The sequence below is a fragment of the Mustela putorius genome, unplaced genomic scaffold (genome assembly GCF_011764305.1).
Source record: "Mustela putorius furo isolate JIRA1106 unplaced genomic scaffold, ASM1176430v1.1 tig00000095_pilon_pilon_pilon, whole genome shotgun sequence".
Classification (NCBI taxonomy): domain Eukaryota; kingdom Metazoa; phylum Chordata; class Mammalia; order Carnivora; family Mustelidae; genus Mustela; species Mustela putorius.
The window spans coordinates 32,094,445-32,117,111 of record NW_025421280.1 but is presented as its reverse complement, the minus strand read 5'-3'; the positions used below and the strand labels follow the sequence as shown (position 1 = coordinate 32,117,111).

The window sequence follows — 22,667 nt, the reverse complement described above, 5'->3', positions numbered from 1 at the left end:
CAGACCACGTCATGGATGAACAAATGAATTTCATAGTGCATTTTGATTGGATGAGTTTTTCAGACGGCGTTGTGCCAATATACAGTTTAAAGAGCAGGCATGAAAAGAGACAAGACAAGAAACACAGTCATTATCCATTGAACGCAGGGCAAACCCACGTCACCCGGCCACTTGGGGGCGGCAGCTGAGGCCCAGGGGGTCCCCGGAGCCCTCTCCCTCCCAAACCGTGGGGACTTGGCCTCGCGAGGGTCTGGCTCTTCCTGCCTCAGCCTGAGCTGAGCTCTGGCTTGACCTAGCGGGCTTACCTGGGAGGCAGAAAGGGGACGCTGTGGGCTCCTTGCCCCGCAGGTTGGGAAAATTAACATCCTAAAAGTGTCCACACACCCACCCTCTATCTTTCCCCTCCAGATGATTCTAATTCAGGGCCCCAGGGAGATGGGGCCAGGGAGGTGGTTGGCCCAAACCCCAAATACCGCAGACCCAAATACCTTCACGGTAATAATAGCAGTAATAGTAACCACCATTTGGAAGCAATCTATTTCCTGGCAGGTTCTGTGCCAAACCCTTCACGTGGATTGCTCACACCTGTTGAAAGCTGCCGACTCCCTCCCGAGATGATAGATCATGAGTCCCCTGGGGGCGGGACAGGCATTCTTGTCTGTTTTCGCTTTGTCTGTTCCGGGCACTTACAGCAATGGCTGGGATGCAGCAGGCGCTCAGTGAATGCCTACTGAATGCATGGGGGAACGTGGACCTTGCAGGGACCCAGTGAGGTTAACTGCAACCACTGGACCCATTCTACGTGAGAGGAGGCGATGCAAGCCAGTCGAAGTAAACAGCTTGTAGGGAGGGGTGTCCGATCACTGTACTAGTCCTGATGTTCTTGAATTGGGGGCCCGGTGCCTCACCCTCCTGTCCTTCCCTAACCTGCCAGCCTGGAGGATGGGCCATTGGGGTCCAGCCTGATGGTGCCTGGAGGTTTCAACTAACTTTCTCCACTTGCGCGGCTGGGGTGCTGGGCCACCCTTCCGACCTCTCAACCCAGAGGGCCACTGGTTCAAAACTGTCGTGTGCTCAGCTGGATGGTGAGATATTGTGACTGCCAACGGGAGCTCTGGATCCCTTAGAAACTCAAGACAGTGATGAGGCCCTCCAGGTCCTTGGCTCCTGCAGGTGGACCCTCCTCATTCCGGCTTCAGCACCTGGGCAGGTAACATCTCCCCATGGTGGCCGTGTGCTGGGCACTTTGTCATCCTGTTCTGCCTCCCTCGCCTCCTTTCTGTGAGTGGTCTCTCTTTTCTGATCCCTTCAGCTGAATCCTCCAAGGGAGTTCTTTGCTGTCCTGACCCCCTGACCTGTACCACGGGCTAATTCACGTGAACTGTTTGGCACAGCACCTGTCGTGCATCTGAGTGGGCCGTTCTCGCCAGCCATTATATTTATTGCTATTATGATGAGGTTGATGCGCCCCGCCCTGCCCTTGGCTCCAACAGTCTTTGCCCTTTTGCTCTCCCTGTGAGGCTCTCCTGCCCTCCCCCTAGTCTCCTGAGGGCTCCCAAGCCTGTGCTCACTCGCAAATGGCCAAGGAAGGGGTCTGAGATACGAGCTCTGGGGCCCTGAGTCTTTCAGATGAGGGGGAAGGACGAGGTGGCTTGTGGGGCCACCGCAGAGATGCCCAGAGACCCCCGCAAGTCACAAGTCTCCCAAGCCTGGGGATGGAAGAGGGTGGACATCCTGGGAACCTTCCTAAGGTCCTGGCAGTGGTGTCCCCTGTTGGCTCAATGGCCACGGCTCCCTCCTGAACCTCCCCCCACGAACCAGAAGGTGGTTAGTTCAACCAGAATGGACTTGAAGCTGGTTTTTTCTGGGTCCCAAGACTGTGTGGTGTTTGGGGGCAGGGCTCAGCCTTGGGGTCTTGTAATTGTCCCAATGCACTCATCCATATTATATATTCATAAATCAACAGCCAAGAGGCAGGGAAGTTCACGCTGCAGAGCTGGCCCCAGAACTGTGGCTTTGGGCTCCCCCGTCTCCCTAAGTTGCCCTCCTGAGGGGCTGCCCTTGTCCCTGGGGTCCCCAATTCTCCCTCTTTGGTCACGGTCAAGTGCTGGCCCCAGTTAGCTGTGGCTCTTGGGACCGCTGCTTCTGGAAGATTCCCCCATTCTCCACCCAGCCAGGAGTTACCCAGAGAGAAGCTGGTGGGAAACTTACCCCAAACTCCGTCACGAGGATGTCGGTGATGCTGCCCAGAACAGTCACAAAGTCGAAGATGTTCCAGGCATCGCGGAAATAATTCTAGAATGGGGACCCACAAGACAGGGATGCCAACGCAGGGCTCCACGCCCAGCTGCCACGACCAGCCCCGGGGTACATTAGGGGAACAGCTGCCGATCATCCCGAGTGCCCACAGCATTTATGGTCATTCAAATGGCAAAATGCTGTGTGGGCTGCTCAGTATCATCTCCTCTGAGCTCCCCCTCCCTGGGACTAAACAGCTCTCCTGGCCCCAGAGGGGGGTCTCTGCAGCCTGAGTCAGCTCTGCTAGAGAGAGGGCTACCCTGTGGGCTTGCCTGTCCCTCTGACATACAGCTCCCTGACACCCCAGATGCTTTATAAATGATGTCACTGGGATCCTCACGTAGACCCTCGGAGAAAAGGATTATCAACCATTTTTTACAAGGTGGCTGAAGCTAAGTGAGGCCACTCGCCCATCTGAGGCAAACAGCACAGATGTGAAGAATCAGGATTTGAACCCAGGCCTGGGTGAGTCCAGAGTTTGTGTTCAAGACCCCACTCGTTATAGCACGCTAGCTAAGAGTGGGTTGTGGGTTCATATCCCTGCTTTGCTACCATCGTGCTGTGCGGCTGTGGGCCAGTGACTTAACCTCTCTGTTCTTCCACTACCTAATCTGAAAAAGAGATAGTAACAAGCACAAAGGCCTTCTGGCACACCGCAGGCTTCACTTCCTGGTCCCCCTCGTGGTTCTGTGGGGCCACGTGTCTCATTATAGCCAATGGGTTTTGAGCAGAGATGGTCTGAACCACCTCCTGGCCAGTGTCGGGCTCACCAAACTCTTTTAACCCTGGGCTTGGTGACTGTCCATGTTCCAGGTGGTGGCTGCTCTGTGGGCCTGGGTCCCTGTGTAACTATGAGGCAAAGAGCCTCCTCCCTTTGAATGTCAACAAAACATTTGTTGACCGAAGGGATTTAGATGTGGGGGTTGTTTGTTTCCGCACGTAAACTTGATCTATCCTGACTGGCACAGCCCAGGCAGGGTGCTGGCTTGATCGGGTCACACAGGGACAGCACACTGCTGTGAAAATGATGAAATGTTTCCCACGGTTTGAGCTCACACTGAGCAGCACCTTTGAATCCAAGGGTCTGGTTGAAATAGACAGCCCTGCTCTCAAGGCTCAGGGCGACCCACGCGACACGTAGGCCTTTCCAGCATCCTACAAAGCAGAGGCCAACAATGGGCTCGGGTCCCATACTGAGGGATCCGTTCCTTCTCTGAGTGTCTGACCCTGTGGCAGCCCTCTGCCTCAGAGAGAAGAACCCCGACTTTGGAGCTGCGCTTTCCAAGATCAAATTCTTTCAGCCTGAGTTAAATGTCGTCGGAGTTGGACTGGTTGGGCCTTAGAACCCCCTCCTGGAAGCCAGGGGTATAACAGCAATCAGATCAGGCATGTGAATGCAAGCGTGAAGTTTGGTTATACAGTAGGTGCTCAATGAATGGATGCTATTGAATACTCAGCTGAAAGGAATTCAGGTTTTACAGGCCCTTTTGGTGTTTTCATAGATGCTGCCAGGGCCCTGACCACCTCCCCTCATATTGTGACTACACGTCTTCAGTTACTCTGCCCAGGGGCATCCTCTTTGGATGGGAAATTAAAATTCTCTTTGTGGGAAATTAAAAGCTCCCCAGGGAGCAGCCCTTGACTCTGACTGATGGGCACTGGGGGATAACTACCCCAGCTCTCTCCTCCCCTCAAGTGAAAGAACTGTGACGTATGTGCTCTCTGCTGCCTCCTGTTGACCCTCAATGGAGCTGTGTCCCATAATACCCCCTGTACTGGCTGTCTTCTGGCTCCTGCCTCACTCCCCACCCCCCACGCTGAACTTCCTGGGCTTTTCAGGTAAATTCCTTGCACTCACTCCTTATCTCAAGCTCTGTTCTGGGGAGTCTCAGTGAAGGCAGCTTTCTAGGTGTCTGGCCACAGGCCTCAAGCCCCTGGACTAGGAAGCTCCCCCCATCGCCTAAATTGCACATGGTGAACTTGGGGCTTCATCTACACTGGTGAGAGAGGCTCCACCCCCATGGGATGGTCAGGGGTGGAGGAGGTAGAAGCCCAGCCCTCGGGCAGAGCCACTTTCATTACCAAAAGATGGACTGGGGATTCAGAAATTGCATAGCACAGCTGCATCGTGCAGGTCCTGTGCCTGAGCCCACACCACGCTCCCCTCAGCCCTGGGAGGCTGGCATACAGCATTCCTATTTCTAGAGTTGCCTTGCTTGAGGCCAGGTAGCTAGAAAGAAGCTGGGGCAGGATTTGCACCCAGATGCGGGCACGCCAGAGCCCAATCCCCATCCCCCACGCATGTCCCGCCATCCATCCTGGTGGCAACCCTGGGACCCCAATGCTGAGTTGGTGCCACTGCTCAGGATGGAGGGTACCTCCCCCGCCTGCCTGGTGTTCAGCACAGGACCTGATAGCCCAGGCTGTCTCTTGGACTCGGCTGGGCTATTTGTTAAAGATACAGATTCCAGGGGTGCCTGGATGGCTCAGTGGGTTAAGCCTCTGCCTTCAGCTCAGGTCATGATCTCAGGGTCCTGGGATGGAGCCCTGCATGGGGCTCTCTGCTCAGCGGGGAGCCCTCTTCCCCCTCCCTCTCTGTCTGCCTCTCTGCCTGCTTGTGATCTCTGTCTGTCAAATAAATAAATAAAATCTTAAAAAAATACAGATTCTGGGACCCCCACCTGACCAAGGGAATCTGAACTTCTGGTGTTGGCTCGGGGGCACCATTCAATTTTAAGAAATCTCCCCAAGCGGTCCTAATAGGTAAGAGGGTCGGGAGCCTCTGCCTTGGAGGAGAAGGGGTGGGGGTGACAAGGCTTCCTGTGACCCTTCCTGGCATTTACGGGACACTCCATGCCAGGCTTCACCCTCGTTTTATCCAGACACACTTAATCTGTGCTGGGGTTTGCAGGGGCTCTTTTGAGGAAGGGGAAGAGGATGGGCCCTTGCGATGGTGGGGGTGTGTGTGACACAGTCGAGATGTGATCTGAATTGAGGGCTCTCTGGTCCCAACAATGACACTCTTTGCTGTCTCAGGAAGCCATGGTGAGGAGCCAGCCTCCACCCCACTGAGAGCCTGGCTGTGGCCACCGACTGTAGACCATTCTCCTCTCCTCAGGGAGGTGGACTCAGCGGCTGGTGGGGAGGAAGCCATCTTGTATCGAGTCTGAACTCGGCCACTCACTGGGGGGGCTTCTTGAAGTCACCCCAACACACAACCCCACCAGTTCAGGCTTTCTCCACTTTTTTTTTTTTTTTTTTTTTGGCTCTGAACCTCCTTGGCTGGGAAGACCTTCTTAGAGGAAGCTTTGTAAATGAATAAAACAAAATACCCAGGATGGCAAGGGCCCCTGTTATCTTTAAAATACGCTGATCACAGTATTTTTTTTCAATGATCTAATTAATTAATACACTTCTTTGTTAACTCACTACATAACTTCTAACTATAGGTTTGAGAGTCATCAGCATCTGAGGGTGAACATAAAAGAAATTTGGAGGTGCCTGTGAGGGTGAACATAAAAGAAATTTGGAGGTGCCTGTGATCTCTTATCACGCCCCAAGAAAACATCTGATTTTTTATTGGGAACCCAGGCTGCACTGAGGGTAACATGGCAGGGGGCTGTCTGCCTTCAAGATGGAAGGAAATGTGAAAGTCCGATTAGTGGCTTGTGGAAAATAAAGATGTGGTCCCCCCCCCCCCCGTCTGATTTCACACACACTCCCCACACTGATCAATGGGCCTCTGGCTAAGACCTCCTGTATTAGTGGGAGATGAAGGCAAGCTAGTGGGGCCCCGACTGCATTTAAAAAAGAAAGGCAGGGGTGTGTGTGCCTGGGTGGCTTGGTAGGTTAAGCCTCTGCCTTCGGCTCAGGTCATGATCTTGGGATCCTGGGATCCAGCCCTGCATCGGGCTTTCTGCTTGGCAGGGAGCCTGCTTCCCCCTCCCCTCTGCCTGCCTCTCTACCTATTTGTGATCTCTGTCTTTCCGTCAAATAAATAAATAAAATCTTAAAAAAAAAAAAAAAAAAGAAAGGCCGGGCCATCAGTGGACACACAGCTTAGTGACAGGACACACAACAAGGGCACAAATCATCTCTGCTGTGTTTGGATGTCTGCCTGCTGCCTCCCTTGTAAAATGTACGTATTTCTGTGGATTGTGGTTTAGAATGGCTGGAATGCCATGGGCTTGGCCTGTCTGGATCTTGCTTTCCTTAAAGTGCAAGGTAATTAGGCCCAGCGCTTTGGATCACTTCGAGGAATGACTGCACCAGGATGCGCAGAGGACCCAAGAACCCTCAAATGTTGGGTCTCGTTGCTGTCACTCGGCAAGCGTGCAAACACCTCCGTGGGGTCTGTGGGCACTGGAGGGATGCTCATGCTACTGGGGTTGGGGGTTGGGGGTTGGGGGTCCTGGGGCAGGTGGGGAGACCAACACCCCAGGACCCAGTGCCCCTCTGGACGTCCCCCACAACCCACGGCTCTAGCCCCAAGGCCGTGCTTACCAGAATCCCAAAAGCCATGACTTTCAGCACACATTCCAGAGAGAAGAGGGAGGTGAAGACGATGTTGAATACTCTCAGTGCGTTTTCATAAGCCACCGAGGCCCCATAGAACTGGAGAAGGGAAGAGGAAAGACAGTGGAGTCAGCGGGCAGGGCGGAGGCTGGGGAGGCAGGTGGCTTCGCGACTATTCTGCCCCGGGGCAGGTGGGACTTGGACACTGGGCTTCCCAACATCCTGTGGAGGCGACCCAGGTCCCAGGCAAGCCCTCTGTGGGCTAGGCTAATCTTTTCACAGCAAAACAAGCACTTTCTCAAGTCCTGCCTTAGCATCCCAGATCCTAGGACTGCCTGCCTGATGGCACTCCTGGGGGGACGAAGGAGGACATGTGTAGCATCTTTCTGCAGGACTTTCTGTTTGTTTGTTTGTTTTTTCCCTTCAGATCTCTCTCTCTTTAAATCCTTACCTGTGAACTCCCATAAGATCACTCCCTAGCCCAAGACTTAGAAAACCTCCAGGACCCCCAAATCGTTCCTTGTATGCCTTTCTAGTCAGCAGCCCACCCCAGAGGTAACTTCTTCTTTTTTTTTTTTTAATATTTTATTTATTTATTTGATAGAGAGAAATCACAAGTAGGCAGAGAGGCAGGCAGAGAGAGAGGAAGGGAAGCAGGCCTCCTGCTGAGCAGAGAGCCCGATGCGGGGCTCGATCCCAGGACCCTGAGATCATGACCTGAGCCGAAGGCAGAGGCTTAACCCACTGAGCCACCCAGGCGCCCCCAGAGGTAACTTCTATTCTGACTCCCTCTGAACTCTTCTTGCCCAAACTGTTTAATTAACGTTCAAGTTTATAACCTTGAGCCCTGAGAACCAGGTTACAGGAGACATGGCAGGTAGACGAAGAGGTTACAGTTCCCCACGAGAAAACCAACGCACCCGGCGGGGGGACCATTTTCCTTCAACTCATCTAGTTTCCTCAAGAAGTCCACAGCATAGGGGACAAAGAGGAGGGGCGAAGATGGAGTTGTAAAAGACAAAAACCAGAGAAAATGGGTAGCCATTTGGATTTTGGCTCAAAAAACAACTCCTGGGGCACGTGGGTGGCGTGGTTGGTTAAGCGTTAGATTCTTGATTTCAGCTCAGGTCACGATCTCAGGGTCGTAAGATCGAGCCCCATGTCAGGCTCTGAGCTCAGTAGGGAGTCTGCTTAAGATTCTCTTTCTCCTTCTCCCTCTGCCCTTCCCCACTTCTAAAAAACAAACAAAAACCCAACTCTTGCTGTAAAAGACATTTTGGGGATGTATCTTAGAGAACTGTCACTCATCTTGTTGAGCTTAAGAATATGGAGGAAGGGGCGCCTGGGTGGCTCAGTGGGTTAAGCCTCCCTCTGCCTTTGGCTCAGGTCATGATCTCAGGGTCCTGGGATCGAGCCCCATGTAAAGCTCCCTTCTCAGCGGAGAGCCTGCTTCTTTCCCACTCCCCCTTCTCCTGCTCTCTCTAATAAATAAAATCTTAAAAAAATTTTTATTTATTTATTTGATGGGAGTGGGGGCACAAGTAGGCAGAGCGGCAGGCAGAGGGAAAGGGAGAAGCAGGCTCTCCACTAAGCACGGAGCCTGATACGGGGCTTGATCCCAGGACCCTGGGGTCATGACCTGAGCCGAAGGCAGCTGCTTAACTGATGGAGCCACCCAGGTGCCCCTCTAATAAATAAAATCTTAAAAAAAAAAAGAATAAGTAAGAAAACTTCTTCTTAGAAATACATACTGAAGAATTTAAGGGCAAAATACTGCGGTGTTTGTCATTTAAAATAATTTAAAAAATAGATGAAATGTCCAGAACGGGTAAATCCATAGAAACATAATGCAGATTGGTGGTTGTTGGGGGCTGGGGGAGGGACCCGGGGTAGGGGTGGCTGGTCATGAGGATGAGGGGGGTCCCTTTTTGAGGCAATGAAAATGTTCTGGAAGTAGGGAGAGGTGACGGTTGCCCAACCTGGTGAATGTACATTGAACTGCACACTTTGAAATGGTTAATTTTATGTGATGTGAATTTCACCTCAAGAAAACAGAGAAGGTAGATGAAGCAACCTTAGAACCGTGGGCACCTCTGGGTGCTGGAGACTAGGTACTCATGAGAGTGGGGTCTGGGGACCCGCGGCCCCAGTATCCTGGGGGATCCTGACTTGGAATGTCAGGATCCCAGCCCGATTCTGCTGAACCGAATTCTGCATGTTAATGAGACCTCCAGATGATCCGTGAACACACGGCAGCCTGAGAAGCGCTGTGCTATACTATTCTTTTCTCTTTGAAACTGCTCATGATTCTAACAATGAAAACATAAAAGAACTTGCTTATGGGGAAGCGTTTCAAGCAAAAATAGGCACTGCTTTTTTGCCAATCCAAAAATGAATAGCTTAAACATCGAGTGTTTTTGAAGTGTCAAGAGATATGCTCGTCTCTTTGCCTCAATGTCCTCATTCAATCCTTGTTCCCACCCGGGGACGGGAGGAGCGTGCTATTATGGTCATCCCCATTTTATTGACAGGGAAACTGAGGCCTGAGCATTGCTGGTCCCTTGCGCAAAGTTAAATGCTGAGATAAATGGCAGAGCTGGGCTTATATCCGGCCCTTTGGTTTCCAAACCACAGGGTGAGACGTTCTGACTTTTCACCCTGAAGAGGCTCTGTGGCCCCAAGAGTTGCGAGGTCCGTGCCTGCACCTCCTTCCTCAGTTTAGCCACAGGACATTTATAAAGGGCCTCCTGTGCCCTTAAGGGCAAGGATTCCTTGAACCCCAGGAATTCAGGGGTGACAGGGACTTGCCTGGGCCCTCGGAGCTCACAGGCTGGTGGGGGAGCGTGCTGGGCAACCCGACGCTGATATGATATGGCTCATAGGATCACTGGTGCTTGCAAAGACAGGTGCCTCGTGCAGTCATGGGAGGTCGGGAATGGCTTCCTGGAGATGCAGGTGGAAGGAGCTGGCCAGCCGAGGGGTAGGAACTGTGTGTCCGGCAGAGGGAACAGCCGGAACAGAGGCTCTGCAGTGGTGACGGAGTGTGGTCTGCCTGGGAAACTTGGGGCACATGGCCCCAGGGGGCCAGAGGAGGGCGGGTGTGAGGGGCGGGCACGCATGGGGCTTACGCAGGCTGGGGGCTCACCTTCATCATGAGCACGATGGTGTTGAGAGCGATCATGGCCATGATGGTGTACTCGAAGGGTGGGGACACCACGAACTGCCACATTCGGTACTGGAAACTCTGCTTGTTCTGGGGCATGTGTCGGGTCAGCGGTTTGGCACTGATGGCGAAGTCGATGCAGGCTCTCTGCAGGAGAGAGGCCGGTGGTGTGAGGGCCGGGGGTAGGAGAGCACCCCCCATCTCCCTGGCCACGGCTCTCGGGCACATCTGCTCGAGCCTGTCCCTAGCCGGGATTCCCCACTCCCAGAAGTCCTTCACCAGACCACTTTCTTTTGCCAGCAGCTGCGGCTCCTTGAGAAGTCATGGTCTGCCTGATCTTGCGCTAACATGCCCCTTGTGACCTCCCCGAATCCCCGCAGCAAACACGGGAAGTGGGTACTCTCGATAACCCTACTTTGCAGGGGAGGAAAAGAGAAACTCAGAGAGGTTAAGCCCCTTGCCTGACGCAGCACAGCTGCCAAGTGGGCCAAACCTGAACCTGAACCAGAGTCTGATTTGAAGTCTGACCGTGCTTTCCTACTGAATATTTTGCTTCTTTTCCTCCTTTGCTTTACAGGAAGGAGGAATAATGGCTGCTTAGTCTTAGGGGCCAACAGAGCAGAGGAAGGATGGATTTCAGGTCCTCTTCCTAGCTTGGATGATTCTAGAAGGGCAAAGAGCCAGGTCTGTCCTCTCTGGAGGACTGGATTTTCATTCATAAATATTCACGACCCTGCCCTCGGGGAGATCATACTCCCTCACCCCGCTGATACCAGACATTGATGTGTGACTTGCTCTGGCTAATGAAATGTGGACAGAAGGGACACGTGTCCCTTCGGGGCACAGAGCACAAAAACTGGACCGGGGTTTGCCATTCTCTCTTCTTGATCTGCAGAGACTCAGAGGGTAACCAGAGTAAAGATGACGTGGACCAGAGTCCCCCAAGACATGTGGTGTTAAGCAAGAACTCCATCAATCCCTTTGTGGGTATCTGGCGCCGAGATTCTGGAACGGCAAAGCTATTCCAAACTGACTGATACAGACACCTGCGGTCGGTGTGTCTTCCTCTGAGAACCCCAGGACGGGCTGTCCAGCAGATGGACTTCTGCCTGCAGGATGCTGCTGTGCCCACCCCAGATGCTCCCAAAAGCTGTTTCCTGGGTGTGTGTGTGTGTGTGTATGTGTGTGTGCGCATGTATGTGTGTGCGTGCGCGCATGTATGTGTGTGTATGGGGGGGGTGTCCTCAATTTTTAAACAAGGGATGCAGGCAGGAAGTAGCACCTCATTTTTCTCCAGGCTGTATTCCTCCATCATCTTGTCCCCCTGCTCCTGGAAGGTGATGATGATCAAGGCCACAAAGATATTGACGAAGAAGAAGGGGAAAACCACGAAGTAGACGACGTAGAAGATGGACATCTCCATGCGGTACCCGGGGCTGGGGCCCTGGTTCTCAAAGGTGGCGTCCACGGAGTGCTTGAGGACTCTGTGAGGGGTGGGGTGGAGAGAGGGGGCAAGTGGGTGGGTCACAGGAATGGAGGGAGATGTTAAGAGAAAACAGCAAAGAAATGAGAGTAGTCATTGTTTTCAGATGCCAATGACTGTGGTGACTTTACAAAGCCAGAAGTCTTCCCACCTCCTTTTGTCTGTGGGGAGGATCAAAAACAGCGTCCGTTACCTTCATCAACGCTTCTGGAAGGTTATTAAGTGCTGGGCATGATTTTATTTATTTTCTCGGCCACCCTCTCAGGGAGGTTACCACTGGCTCCTTTTTGCTCATGAGGAAATTAAGGTTTAACAAATTAAAGTGACCTCCTGAAGTTCACCCACTAAGGTCTGGCCAAGTTGGGATGGGAAACCAGGTTGGTGGTGATGGATGGGAGGGTGTATAGGGTCATGGAGACAGAAAGGAGTGTGTGTGGGGGCATTTAAGCACAGCTGGTGATCGGAGCCAAGAAGGGGTAGTGGGGATGAACGTGGGTGTGTATGTGCGTAGCTGCTCTGAACGGTTGCACAGATTGTGCACTGCTCAAGGGTTCTGTGCTTAAGGGGTGCCATTCATACTGTAGTCATGATAGATTTGTGTATTTATGATGACAACTTTTGGGCAGGTGGCCATGAAATACCTCATTTGAACAAAACCATTAAGTATATTGCAATGATTTTCTGACAGATGGAAGTGAAGTCTGCTGAGGAAGCGCTGTCTAAAAAATTTTCTCCGAGGTGCCGTATGGGCTAGCACTGGCCCCATGTAAGTGGGTACTGAGTGTGTGTGTGTGTGTGGGTGGGTGGAGAGGCACAGGAGGGCTGCTGTGTTTCCTGAGAGCAGGACGGAGGGAGGCGAGGACGAAGAGGGTGCACTGGAGTCCACTTGCATTTCTGAGACCTCTGGGAGGAGGGCCAGGACTTGGGTGAGGAGCGTGAGGCACTTGCCTTGGACACAAATTAAGGAGGTGCCAAACCTCTCAGTCATCAGGAGAAATATCATTTTACTGCAATATTTAAGCAAATTATTACAAATGCCAAAAAGACCTATGATGAAAAAAAAAATCAACATTTGAAGTAAAGACAGGTCCAGCTCTGGACTTGCACATGATTCAGCCTCACCCAGGCCCTTGCCCTGTTCTGGGCGAAGAATGATCCTGTGGTCACAGGGACTTGGGAAATGTCATGTCCACACACCCTGGTCCTGGAGATCTGCACTCACCGGCACAGGAAGGGTTAAGAGATGGGCCTACCTGTGTCTAGGAAGCCTCCCTGCAAATTAGAAGCAATGCCTATTCCACAAACAGAGTCTGGCAGACGGAGCTCAGTGAGGGCTGGGTTCCTGTCCCACAGGCCCAGCCACACGTTGCGCAGGCTGGCGTTCCGGTGACAGCCCCTCACGCTCCTAGCGGGGTCTCCACCTTGGGAAGCCAGGAGCCAGCCTCTCCTCAGCCAGGCCTTCCTCAGTACTGGGCTCTCAGATCCTCCCCCGTCCTGCTCCCTAGCCGCCCCCCGCCCCCAGCTCCACCGTGGGGTTCTCTGGTGGGCCACTCACTGTGGCCAGCCTTCTCCCGTGGACACAGTGAAGAGAGTCAGCAGAGCCCACAGCACGTTGTCATAATGGAACTCGTATTTCTTCCACTGTCTGTCCCGTGCCTTCACCTCGTTCTTCTCGTAGAGGAGGTACTTGCCGCTGCCACAGAAAATGGGGGCCATGAGTAAACAGAAGAAGGGGACACTCATCTCCAGCAGTCAGAGAGAGAAGAAAGAGGAAGAGGGGACCACCAGCCCCCACTGTGTCCCTCAGCCCAGGCAGCAGCCTCCAACGGGTCTCCCTGACGTCTGTGTGCGTCCACTTGGAGACAAACCCCCACATGAGGCCGGACTCAAAGCCACGAGCCGACTCAGGACCAAGCACTCTCTTGTAACACAAAAACTTCCGGTCCTGCAGGTGGGAGCCTCAGCCTTGGGGGGTTGAGAGCAGGACGAGAGAGAGGCACATCTCTGGGTTCCTCAGGCCGGAGGGGGCGACTGCTGCTCTTTTTCAGGGCAGGACACAAGGCTCAGCCCCAGACATGTGGCCAAGTGTGTGGGGTCCTTCCAATGTCAAGACCTAGCCACCAAAACAAGAGGCTGCCATTCCCTGCCTAGTCAGGTTTTATACCGGGCGATGGTAAAATTTACAGGGAGCTTAGTTAAAGGCTTAGCAATTTCTATCACGAGGCTGACCCAAAGATGGGGGCGACTTCTGGTCTACAGTTTCTCCTCCATGACTCCAGAATCTAGAAAATTATGAAAACTAAACACTTTTCTCTTAAGTCAGGGGTGGCAAGTTATGACCCGCAGACCAGATGTGCATCTGTTTCTGTATGGTCCACAAAGTGAGAACGGTTTTCTACCTTTTTCAGTGGTTGAAAACAAATAAAAAGAATGCATTCGTGACAAATTAAATTTGTCCGGCATTCACAATTTTCATTTCTAGAAATAAGAACACAGACATGCCCGTTTGTCCCCGTGTTGTGTGGCTGCTCTGCATTAGGATGGGAACGGACACGGGCTACTGAGGTCTGTAGGCCCCCTAGAGATCAAGCACATAGGATCCGGCCCCTGGCAGACAAAATTTGTCTACTTCTGACCTAATTTGTTTGGCAATAAAACCTGACCCGACTAGACCTGAAGCTCTTCACCCTTGTCATTTGTCCCATTTAGTGCAAACAAGTGGCATGGTTCCCAGAAAACAAACAAACAAACAAACACACAAAAACAAAAAATCGGTTTGATTACAGGGATGCCTTAGACCCAGCTGAGGGTGCGACTGATGTCCTATGTGTAACTCGCACTATTTGATCTTTCTAAAATCGCAAAACATTTTCACTTTGAAACGCCATCTGCCGGTAAAGGTTTTCCAAAAAGGGAACGTGGACGAATATGAATAGCCCTCACGCGACAAAGGTGGGGACCGGAGCGATGCACGGCAGATGCAAACACCAAAACCTTTTCTTCCCACTCCAGTCCCAAGCGGGTTGCACCTGGGTCATGTCCAGGGGGTTTCCAAGCCCAGGGGCGCTTCTGGCCCCTCCCCAACCCTCCCCTGGCCCGCCCCGGTGCGGACACACCGAGGAGAGCAGAGACCCACCGGCAATCTTTCTCGAACTCCTTGGACTCGTCAGTGCAGTGGAAGAACTTGCCCTTGAACAGCTGCACGGCCACCACAGCGAAGATGAACATGAAGAGCATGTAGACGATGAGGATGTTGAAGACATTCTTGAGCGAGTTCACCACACAGTCGAACACGGCCTGGGGGGCGGGGGGCGGAGAGGAGAGAGGGCATGAGGGGCTGTGGGCTTGCCCGGCTTCTGCCTCCAGCAGCCCGTGGTACCAAACGTGTGGTCCGTTTGTCCACGTTCCAGACAAGCCCTTTCCTGTTGATTCCAGGTCCCTGCCTCCCTCTCTTCCTTCTGCCCACTGAGCAGTAGGGGGCGCTCCGGCTTTGGGAGCTGACCTCCCAGGCCCAGGAGATTCCATCCTGGGTGAGATGGCATCTTTCCATCATCTCCCAAAGAAGGCAGGGGTTCCTCTCGCAGCCTCTTCCACCCCGTTCTGCTTCTAACCATAGTGGGTCCTAACCACAAGTGGGTAAGGGTCCTCCAGCCCCCTGTAACTACAGGCCAGCTTTCCTGGGGGTGGGGGGCGAAGGGGGGGCTGAGTGCATAGCTTTCAGGGGGCTTGGGGAGGGGGCTGCTACCCAGAAAAGGGTGAAGAACCACAGCACCCAATAGGGCTGGACTGCATCGTACGTGTTTCAGCGCAAGCTTTCCTGCCCAAAGGGCTGCCACATATCTGGGAGCACAAGTACCAAAGTCATGGGGGAGGGGCACATCCGGGTGACAAAGGACCTTCCTTTAGGTCCTGCAGGAGCCCAACGCTAAGTGGTGTTGAACTGCATGGTAACAAAGTCATTCACTTTCCACTTTTTCCCTTCAGTTCTTTTGGGTGAAGGAGAAAGTCTTGCTTTGTTGCCACTGTGAGCACCTAACCCTGATACTTTTTTTTTAACCTGGGAAGAGCAAGTACCCATGTCCGAAGCCTTTTTCAGGCAATCTTTCTGCCTAGATCTTAATAACCGTGTCTTTTGGGGGGAATGTATTTAGTTTTACCTTCTGTTAACATTGGGTTCCAATTTGAGAACCTTGGCATAGCATTTCCTTTTAAAACACATTCGTTTAAATTAAAAAAAAAAAATGAGGACTTTTCATGAAGTAGGAGATAATACAGGTGGCCTTCGGGTGGAACATCAGTGGAAAAGGTGTGTTTGAATGACTGGGTTGCATTTCCTTTTCTTTTCTCCCGTGTCTCCTGAATGACAAGCTTGGGAAATACTGGTTCATACTATTTTGGAACAGGAGATAATAGAGCCTAGAACAGACTGGTGAAAAGTAAAAAGTTGTGTGGGAGCAGAAACCCAGTTTCTGGCTTCCCACATTATGGTTGTGCCCTATTTTATCCATATGATGTCCTCCTGTGAATTAGGAAAAGGGATCTCCACCTTAAGACATTTCATCTAATGGAAAACTGTCACAATACACAGATTTTGTTAGATCAACTCACTTTACTGCCATCTGCTGGAAAGTTCTAATAATAAATATATCCATATATGACGGATGTGATGTTATCAGCACCCCTTTCAATGTCGTGCCTTTGAGCAGCATGCAACCTGTCCAACTGTACATGGCAACCCAGACAGGCCTCCCACATGCCCCAATCTCACCTTGAGCTTTGGCAACCGCTTAATGGTTTTAAGAGGTCGTAGCACCCGGAGGACTCGGAGGGATTTAATTGTGTTGATGTCCTTTCCTTTGCTATTGCCACTGTGGAGGGATGTTAGGGTACGGAGAGGGGAAGAGAGGGAGCAGAAGTCAGTCTGGGTGGTGGGTGGCCCACAACTCCATGTGACCCCCCCCCACCCTCTCAGGCCTAAGGGTCTGAGGGGAGCCTGGCACAGTCCTGCCCTTTCTGGGGAAGCGTGGTAAGCATTCCTGCTATGTTTGAGCTCAAGAGATAATCAACAGATGGCCTTCTGTGGTTCTTGTCTCAGGATTTGTTAAGGTCCTCCACCACTTGGCCTGGCTTGAGTAGCTGCAGGGGTGGCAGGGGGGTGCTCAGACCTAGCAGAGGAGAGCTGGCTGCCCTTGTATGCTGGCTGGGGGTGGTCTTGGTGGGCTCTTCCAACAGGATTCAGGAAGTACTTAATGTGGTCCTCCCCCAGTATTCTCTGAGCCCACATGAAAGGAAAGAACCAGACTTCAGATGCCCATGTTGAACCTCTGCCAGGATCCCTTAGCCCGTTTTTCCGGAGAGCTGCATAGAGGTTTTTTAGTCCGGGGTCTATTGGACTTGAGCCTTTGCCCTATGGCCCCTGCAGATGCTTTCCTACCCTTACCCAGCCATGATGTGGGTCCCCCAAGAGGAGGGCATTGGGTGCAGCCATCAAGGTCTTGTGGTTAACAGAACTCACCATCTACCCAGTCTCCCAAGTCAGAAACCCAAATGTCACATTAAGCTTCCTGTCCTCCATCCCCAGTGGGTTACCTCCATAACATCTCCATCCTCATCCCTGGGCACTATCTTATGCTGGACTCTCGTTACCCATTTCCCAGTCCCCCACACCCTCACTCCCTGTCTCTCTCTCCTTTGATCTTTTCTGCACACAGTGGTCAAAGTCAATGACCATTTCGCTCTCCCTCTCAGAATCCTTCTGGAGCATCTGAATTACTAGAAGTGGAGACTTTGGGCGTGGCATTCAAGGCTCTTGGAAATCTAACCCAACTTACCTTTGCCTTTGCATTCCCATCGACCGTGACACACCCTTTGGTCACAAAAAGCTACACTCTTTGTTCTCCCTCTGCTTTTGCACATACTGTTCCTGCTGCTGGCAATGCCCTTCCTCCACCTCTCCATTCACAGGACCACGCAGCCCCCAAAGCCAAGTTAGTTGGTCTTTTATCTGACAGCCTTCCCTGATTGCCGCTGGGTTTTACCGGCCCCTACTCTGCTCCACAGTCACCTCTGCTTCTGTCTTTGGCTTCAGGCTTTAGACAGACAACCCCTCAAAGGCTCGAATTGTGATTTATTCATCTACGTGTCCATTTTCCCTTTCATCTTGGTTCTTGTCCCAGCCCCCATCATGTGCCTGGCATGTGGTCTCAGGACGCCCATGAATGGATCTAGATCAGAGTTCTTTGAGGGTCCTGCAGTGAACATCTCTCTCTCTTGTTACCTCGTGGGTCACATGGAGAGCTATCCCAGGGACCCCCACTATGATGTGTCTGGGTATCTGGGCACAAAAACAACCCTTTTTTTTTTTTTTTTTTTTCTTTTTCCCTTTTTAAAGCCAAGGTCATCATTGTTATCTCAAGGCCGTGCCCCTGAAGTGACACATGTCAAGAGAGTCACTGAGGTAATGTGAGGCAGAACAGGGACACAATGAAATAATTAGACCGCACAGGGAAACCAGTGATTTCTTCTTCAAGAATGTTTTAGGCCTTTTGCTTTGGTAAGAGTGGAAGGTCTCCAAGATGTGCTAGGAGGTCTGTAATGTTTCCCTAACACTCACTAATTTCTCTGGAATTCCTAGAAGCCAGCTTGAATGTGACAAGTCACATTGTCACTGTTTCATGCCTGTGGGATTCACATTTCCAGCCGTGGTTCTGTCTGAGGTTAACAATACTGGTTGTAACGGGATGATCTAGTTTCCCAGCAAAAACTGAAGCACAGTTTAGACTACGTGTTGGTGGAAAAAATGTCAAGCAGGTGGACATCTAGGTTGTATGTGGAACCGGCTACAATCGAAGCACTGAATGGCTGACATTTGGAAGCATGACTCCCATGGGCATATCCACTCTCTGAAAAGGACTCCCTGGCCTCCCCCCTGCGGGGCCCTCTCCCCCCACGAGGTACTTTGGCCTCAGGTGAGGCTGAGAAACAGTCTTGTTTATTGAGGCAGTGAGGAGTGTCCCTGGCAGTTTGGGTTCTGAGCATGCAGGAATGGCTGGCTCAAGGCGCGCTCACAGAAACAACCCAACTTCGAACCGGCTTTGCTGAAAGTGTAGATGCTCCATGGGAGGCCAATTTCTCCTTTTAGAGCCCAAGTCCTGGTTGTGTGGCTTGTCCTATCTCGGGGTCTGGACACGCTTACCACTCTAGGAACCGCCCCACCACGTTTGTCTGCCTTGTTGAAATCACACCTTGCAGAGGCCCCGCTTCCCCATGTCCTTTCTATTCTCTGCCAAGAACTGGACTCATGGTGGGTCATGGTGGGAGGCAGTGGCCAAGACCCCTTAGGGATCCTCCTCCCCGCAGAGAGACTGAGGGCGGGCTCTGGTCACTGCAAGCAACGGACGGCAGCAAAAACAGAAGGCCGTGGAAACAGGCCCAGAACCAACACAGCTGCACCAGGGCATGGAGAACGAGAGACAAAATGAGAGAGAGAGAGAAAGAGAGAGAGAGAGAGAGAGAGAGAGAGAGAGAGAAAACTTTACCGTGTACTGCTCCTGGTGAGGTGGCATCGGAAGGAGAGACAGATCGTAAGCGGCCTCAGAAGAAAGAACACAGAACACACACATACACACGCACATACACCTGAGCGCCCCCTGCCCTACCTGGGCACCAGGAGGGGCAGCCTCAGGCTTGTGGTTCTGGCCGACATCCAGCCTTCCATCTGGAAGCCCCCCGTTCAGTCCCCTGCCCTCGGCAGGCTCCCGGCACTGCCCAACAACACCAAGAAAGCCAAATTTCCAAGTAGCAGGACAGCCAGAAAGTTGTCAATGACCAAAGGCAAATTCACCACTGAAGGTCACTGCCAAGAGCTGGAGAAACCCCTTTTCTCCAGAGGTTCTGGGGCTGGAAGGTCTTAGAATGGCTTGGAAATTGTGAGCTTTGGAGTCGGGTGGGGGGCACTGGGGTTTGAATCCCAGCTCTGCCCCTAATTATTGTCCTCATCTGCAAAACAGACCTTGGGGATTCTGATGCTTGATACATGGCCTAGCTATGGCCTTGACTTTACTCCCTAAGTTAGGAAGGAGAGGGAGGTCAGCAAAGAGTTCCAATTTGGGGTGTAGTTAGACACAGTCTTGGGGGTCCTGAGCCGAAGCTCTTGGCATCTGACTCAGCCCCTGCACTTATCTTTGGAATCAGGCTTGGTCTCATGACAACGCTCCAACCATGGCTGGAGGTCAAGGCCAGAGGAACTTGAATGTCATCAGAAACTCTTCTACCATAGGGGCACCTGGGTGGCTCAGTAGGTTAAGCCTCTGCCTTTGGTTCAGGTCATGATCTCAGGGTCCTGGGATCGAGTCCCACATCAGGCTCTCTGCTTGGCAGGGAGCCTGCCTCCTCCTCTCTCTGTCTGCCTCTCTGCCTACTTGTGATCTCTCTGTCAAATAAATAAATAAAATCTTAAAAAGAAAAAAAAAAAAAGAAATTCTTCTACCAGGCGGGTACTCTGTGGAACTTCCTGTCTGTTGCCTCTTTCAAAGCTAGTGACTTACCTTCCTTCCTTCTTTCCATTTAACATTTTATTCAAAGTTAGTGATATTTCTAAATGCAGAATGGTTTAAATGTCTACAGATATTCCTGCTGGATTTTTCCTGCCCCCCCCAACCTTTTGATTTCATCTTCCAGGTTCTCAAAGCTCAAGGTATCTAGGACTTATCATATACATGGAATCGTGTAGATTCTCCTCGGTGGATTATTATAGATCTTTCAATGACAGTGATTTCTGCCTGACCTCCTGACTTTAAGTGTAAAATGTGAGCCTTCTGAATGTCACTATGTTTGCCTGTGGCACCATCATGCCTGTTTTCCAGATGAGGAAGCTGAGGCCCAGAGAGGGAGAGTGACTTGCCCAAGGTCACACAGCTTGGAAGAGGCAGACTGAGATTCAAAGCCCGGTTCGTGTATCTTGCACTCAAGTCTTCTTTTCCATTTTGTCACACACAAGAAAAATCATGTCTTCAGTGCAGGGGCTGGGTTGAGGATGGGATTAAAAATGCGGCAGCCCGAGGGCTCCTTCTTTGGCTTCCTGGCAGTTCGGCTCCTGAGCATGCAAGAGAAGCTTGATCAAGGCGTTCTGCCAGCTGTGCTGGCCTGCCTTGAGGGAGGAGTGGCAGCACCAGATGGACTCTTGGCAGTGAGGGCAGGATCACGATCTGCCAGCTGCTGAGACATGTCAGTTGGCCACCCCGATGCATGGGCACAGAGCATGAGATCACGTGTGACGGCTCATGAGATGGTGTGTTAATGGTGGTCGCGTGGACACGGCACAGAGTCGGTGGAAGGAGCAGGACACACACACACACACACACACAGATTCGGGTGAGGTGCAGGAGGGGTGGAAACTATCAGCAGAGCTTCAACACATCCCTTGGAGAACCACAGGGATAGTTTTCCTACATCTGAGACGGGGCCACGATCACAGCAGAATCCTTGCCTCCTCCCCAAAAGGCCAGACCAGCAAGATTCCTTTCAACGAAGAAAGGAGCAGCCTTGTGCCCCCTTCCCCAGGCTTTCGAGGAACCTGGTGGCTAAGCGGTCAAGTGTCCTTCTGTTGATTTGTGAAAGCTTCCACGTTCACAGCTGTGAGATGGGCAGCACCCTGGAATCTGTCGGTTGAGCCCCACCTTAGCGATCCTGCCAGACTCACCTCTGGGCCTCAGTTTCCTCCTCTACAGAATGGGAACAGTGAGACAACTTCCCACAGGAGGTTGCCGGGGGGATTAATTATATGGAGTTTGTGATGGACTATCCAGTCAAATTTTTTGGCTTTATGGGGAAACTGAGGCACAGAATGGCGACGGGACATGCATATAAGAGACAAACTTGTAGACTTGCAGGAGGCTCTTTCTAAAGCAATAAGACTAATTAACACCTCTCGGGGGTCTCAGCCTTGTCTGTGAGGAGATGGGCACTGGACTGATAAATTGAGCTAAAAGACCAGAAAGGAAAGAAGCAAAGGACTCTGGGGTCGGGCTCTCAGGCTGAGACCCTCAGAGACTTCCCACTCCTACCAATGTGATATCCATGTAGTAACAAGAAAAGATAGTAAGAAAGTCCTCATAGGGCGAGAAATGTTCTCAGGCAAAAGAGGCCAGAAACCTGCAGCCAGGGGCAGGATTCTGAGACCTTGCTGAGGAGACCTCCTGAGGACTCCTGCTTTGGATTTTGGGCAGATATAGCCCTGGGCATGCAGGAGTGGCTTGATCAAGGTGCCTGGCCAACTGTGCCAGGCCTGCAACCCTGCCTTGAAAGAGAGGTGGCAGCACCAGATGGATTCCTTGCAGCAAGGTAGGGAGGGTCTTGGCAGGGGGGTCTCAGGGTCTACCTCTCCTATCCCCATGACCATCACACAAAGGGACTCGCATGGATGTCAGCTCTCCCAAAACCCCTTGAGAGCGGCCAGCACTTGTCAGGATCCCACTGGAAAAATTTCACACCCCCAGTTCCTGCATGATCTATAAGCCCATTGAGGCTTAGAGGATGTCCTTAAATCACAGTCTGGACCTTTTCCTTGCATACGAATTAAAAAAAAAAATACAAAATGGGGATTTTCAAGGTCATGGGTTGGCTGGCTTTATGCCTGTAGCAACTTCATAGAAGCAGTTTAAAAGACTGACTACAAATATGCTGCCAGATTTCTGTGAGTTGTAGGCTCATTTTAAATGCCCTTGTATAATTTCATATATAAAATGAAAATTCAAAAAAAAAATCAGCTCCCTCTAGCAGATTCTTTTGCAACACAAAGAATCATACTGCTGATTGATTTTTGGTGGAAAAATAATTTTGATTTTGCAAATTGTTTGCTTAAAGTAGAGCCCAATTATAGCTCCAGGGATCCTAGAAACAGCATATTGTCAACTACAGCTTATTATGGCGAAAGTTCTCTGGTTGAAAGTCCCACGTCTTTGGAAGACCACCCATTCCCCAAATTGTGAGGTCAAATTGGGGGATGGAGGCGAGGCAGGGCAACTGTGGAGTCCCCCTCCTTCTTACTGAAGCATGTTGGCTCCGACAGAGGTCTGGGAAGAAAGTGCCAAGGCCAAGGGTGAGCTGATGGGCCCCTGTCATCACTTCTTTTGTTCTATACCCAGTGGTGGCCATGGAGAGCAAAACTCCCCACCCCAGGCAGAGCTGGCAAAGGAGTGGTTGTGTGTG

The 22,667-nt window shown here is 51.8% G+C and overlaps 1 protein-coding gene across 15 annotated transcripts in view; it reads right to left on the bottom strand.

Annotated features, from left to right (window-relative positions):
• The window catches only part of CACNA1A (calcium voltage-gated channel subunit alpha1 A), a 287,509-nt gene that overhangs the window by 31,839 nt on the left and 233,003 nt on the right, over positions 1-22,667 (bottom strand). For 8 of the 15 annotated variants that reach the window (XM_045083255.1, XM_045083256.1, XM_045083300.1 and 5 more), the window contains 8 exons: positions 18,998-19,009; positions 16,228-16,327; positions 14,596-14,756; positions 13,015-13,152; positions 11,259-11,460; positions 9,959-10,123; positions 6,802-6,912; positions 2,212-2,295 (listed from right to left, as the gene is read on the bottom strand). In XM_045083255.1, coding sequence (XP_044939190.1) covers positions 2,212-2,295; positions 6,802-6,912; positions 9,959-10,123; positions 11,259-11,460; positions 13,015-13,152; positions 14,596-14,756; positions 16,228-16,327; positions 18,998-19,009 — 973 coding nt within the window. The remainder of the gene's footprint in view (positions 1-2,211; positions 2,296-6,801; positions 6,913-9,958; positions 10,124-11,258; positions 11,461-13,014; positions 13,153-14,595; positions 14,757-16,227; positions 16,328-18,997; positions 19,010-22,667) is intronic. The other 7 variants (XM_045083320.1, XM_045083277.1, XM_045083276.1 and 4 more) reach the window with 1 other exon arrangement.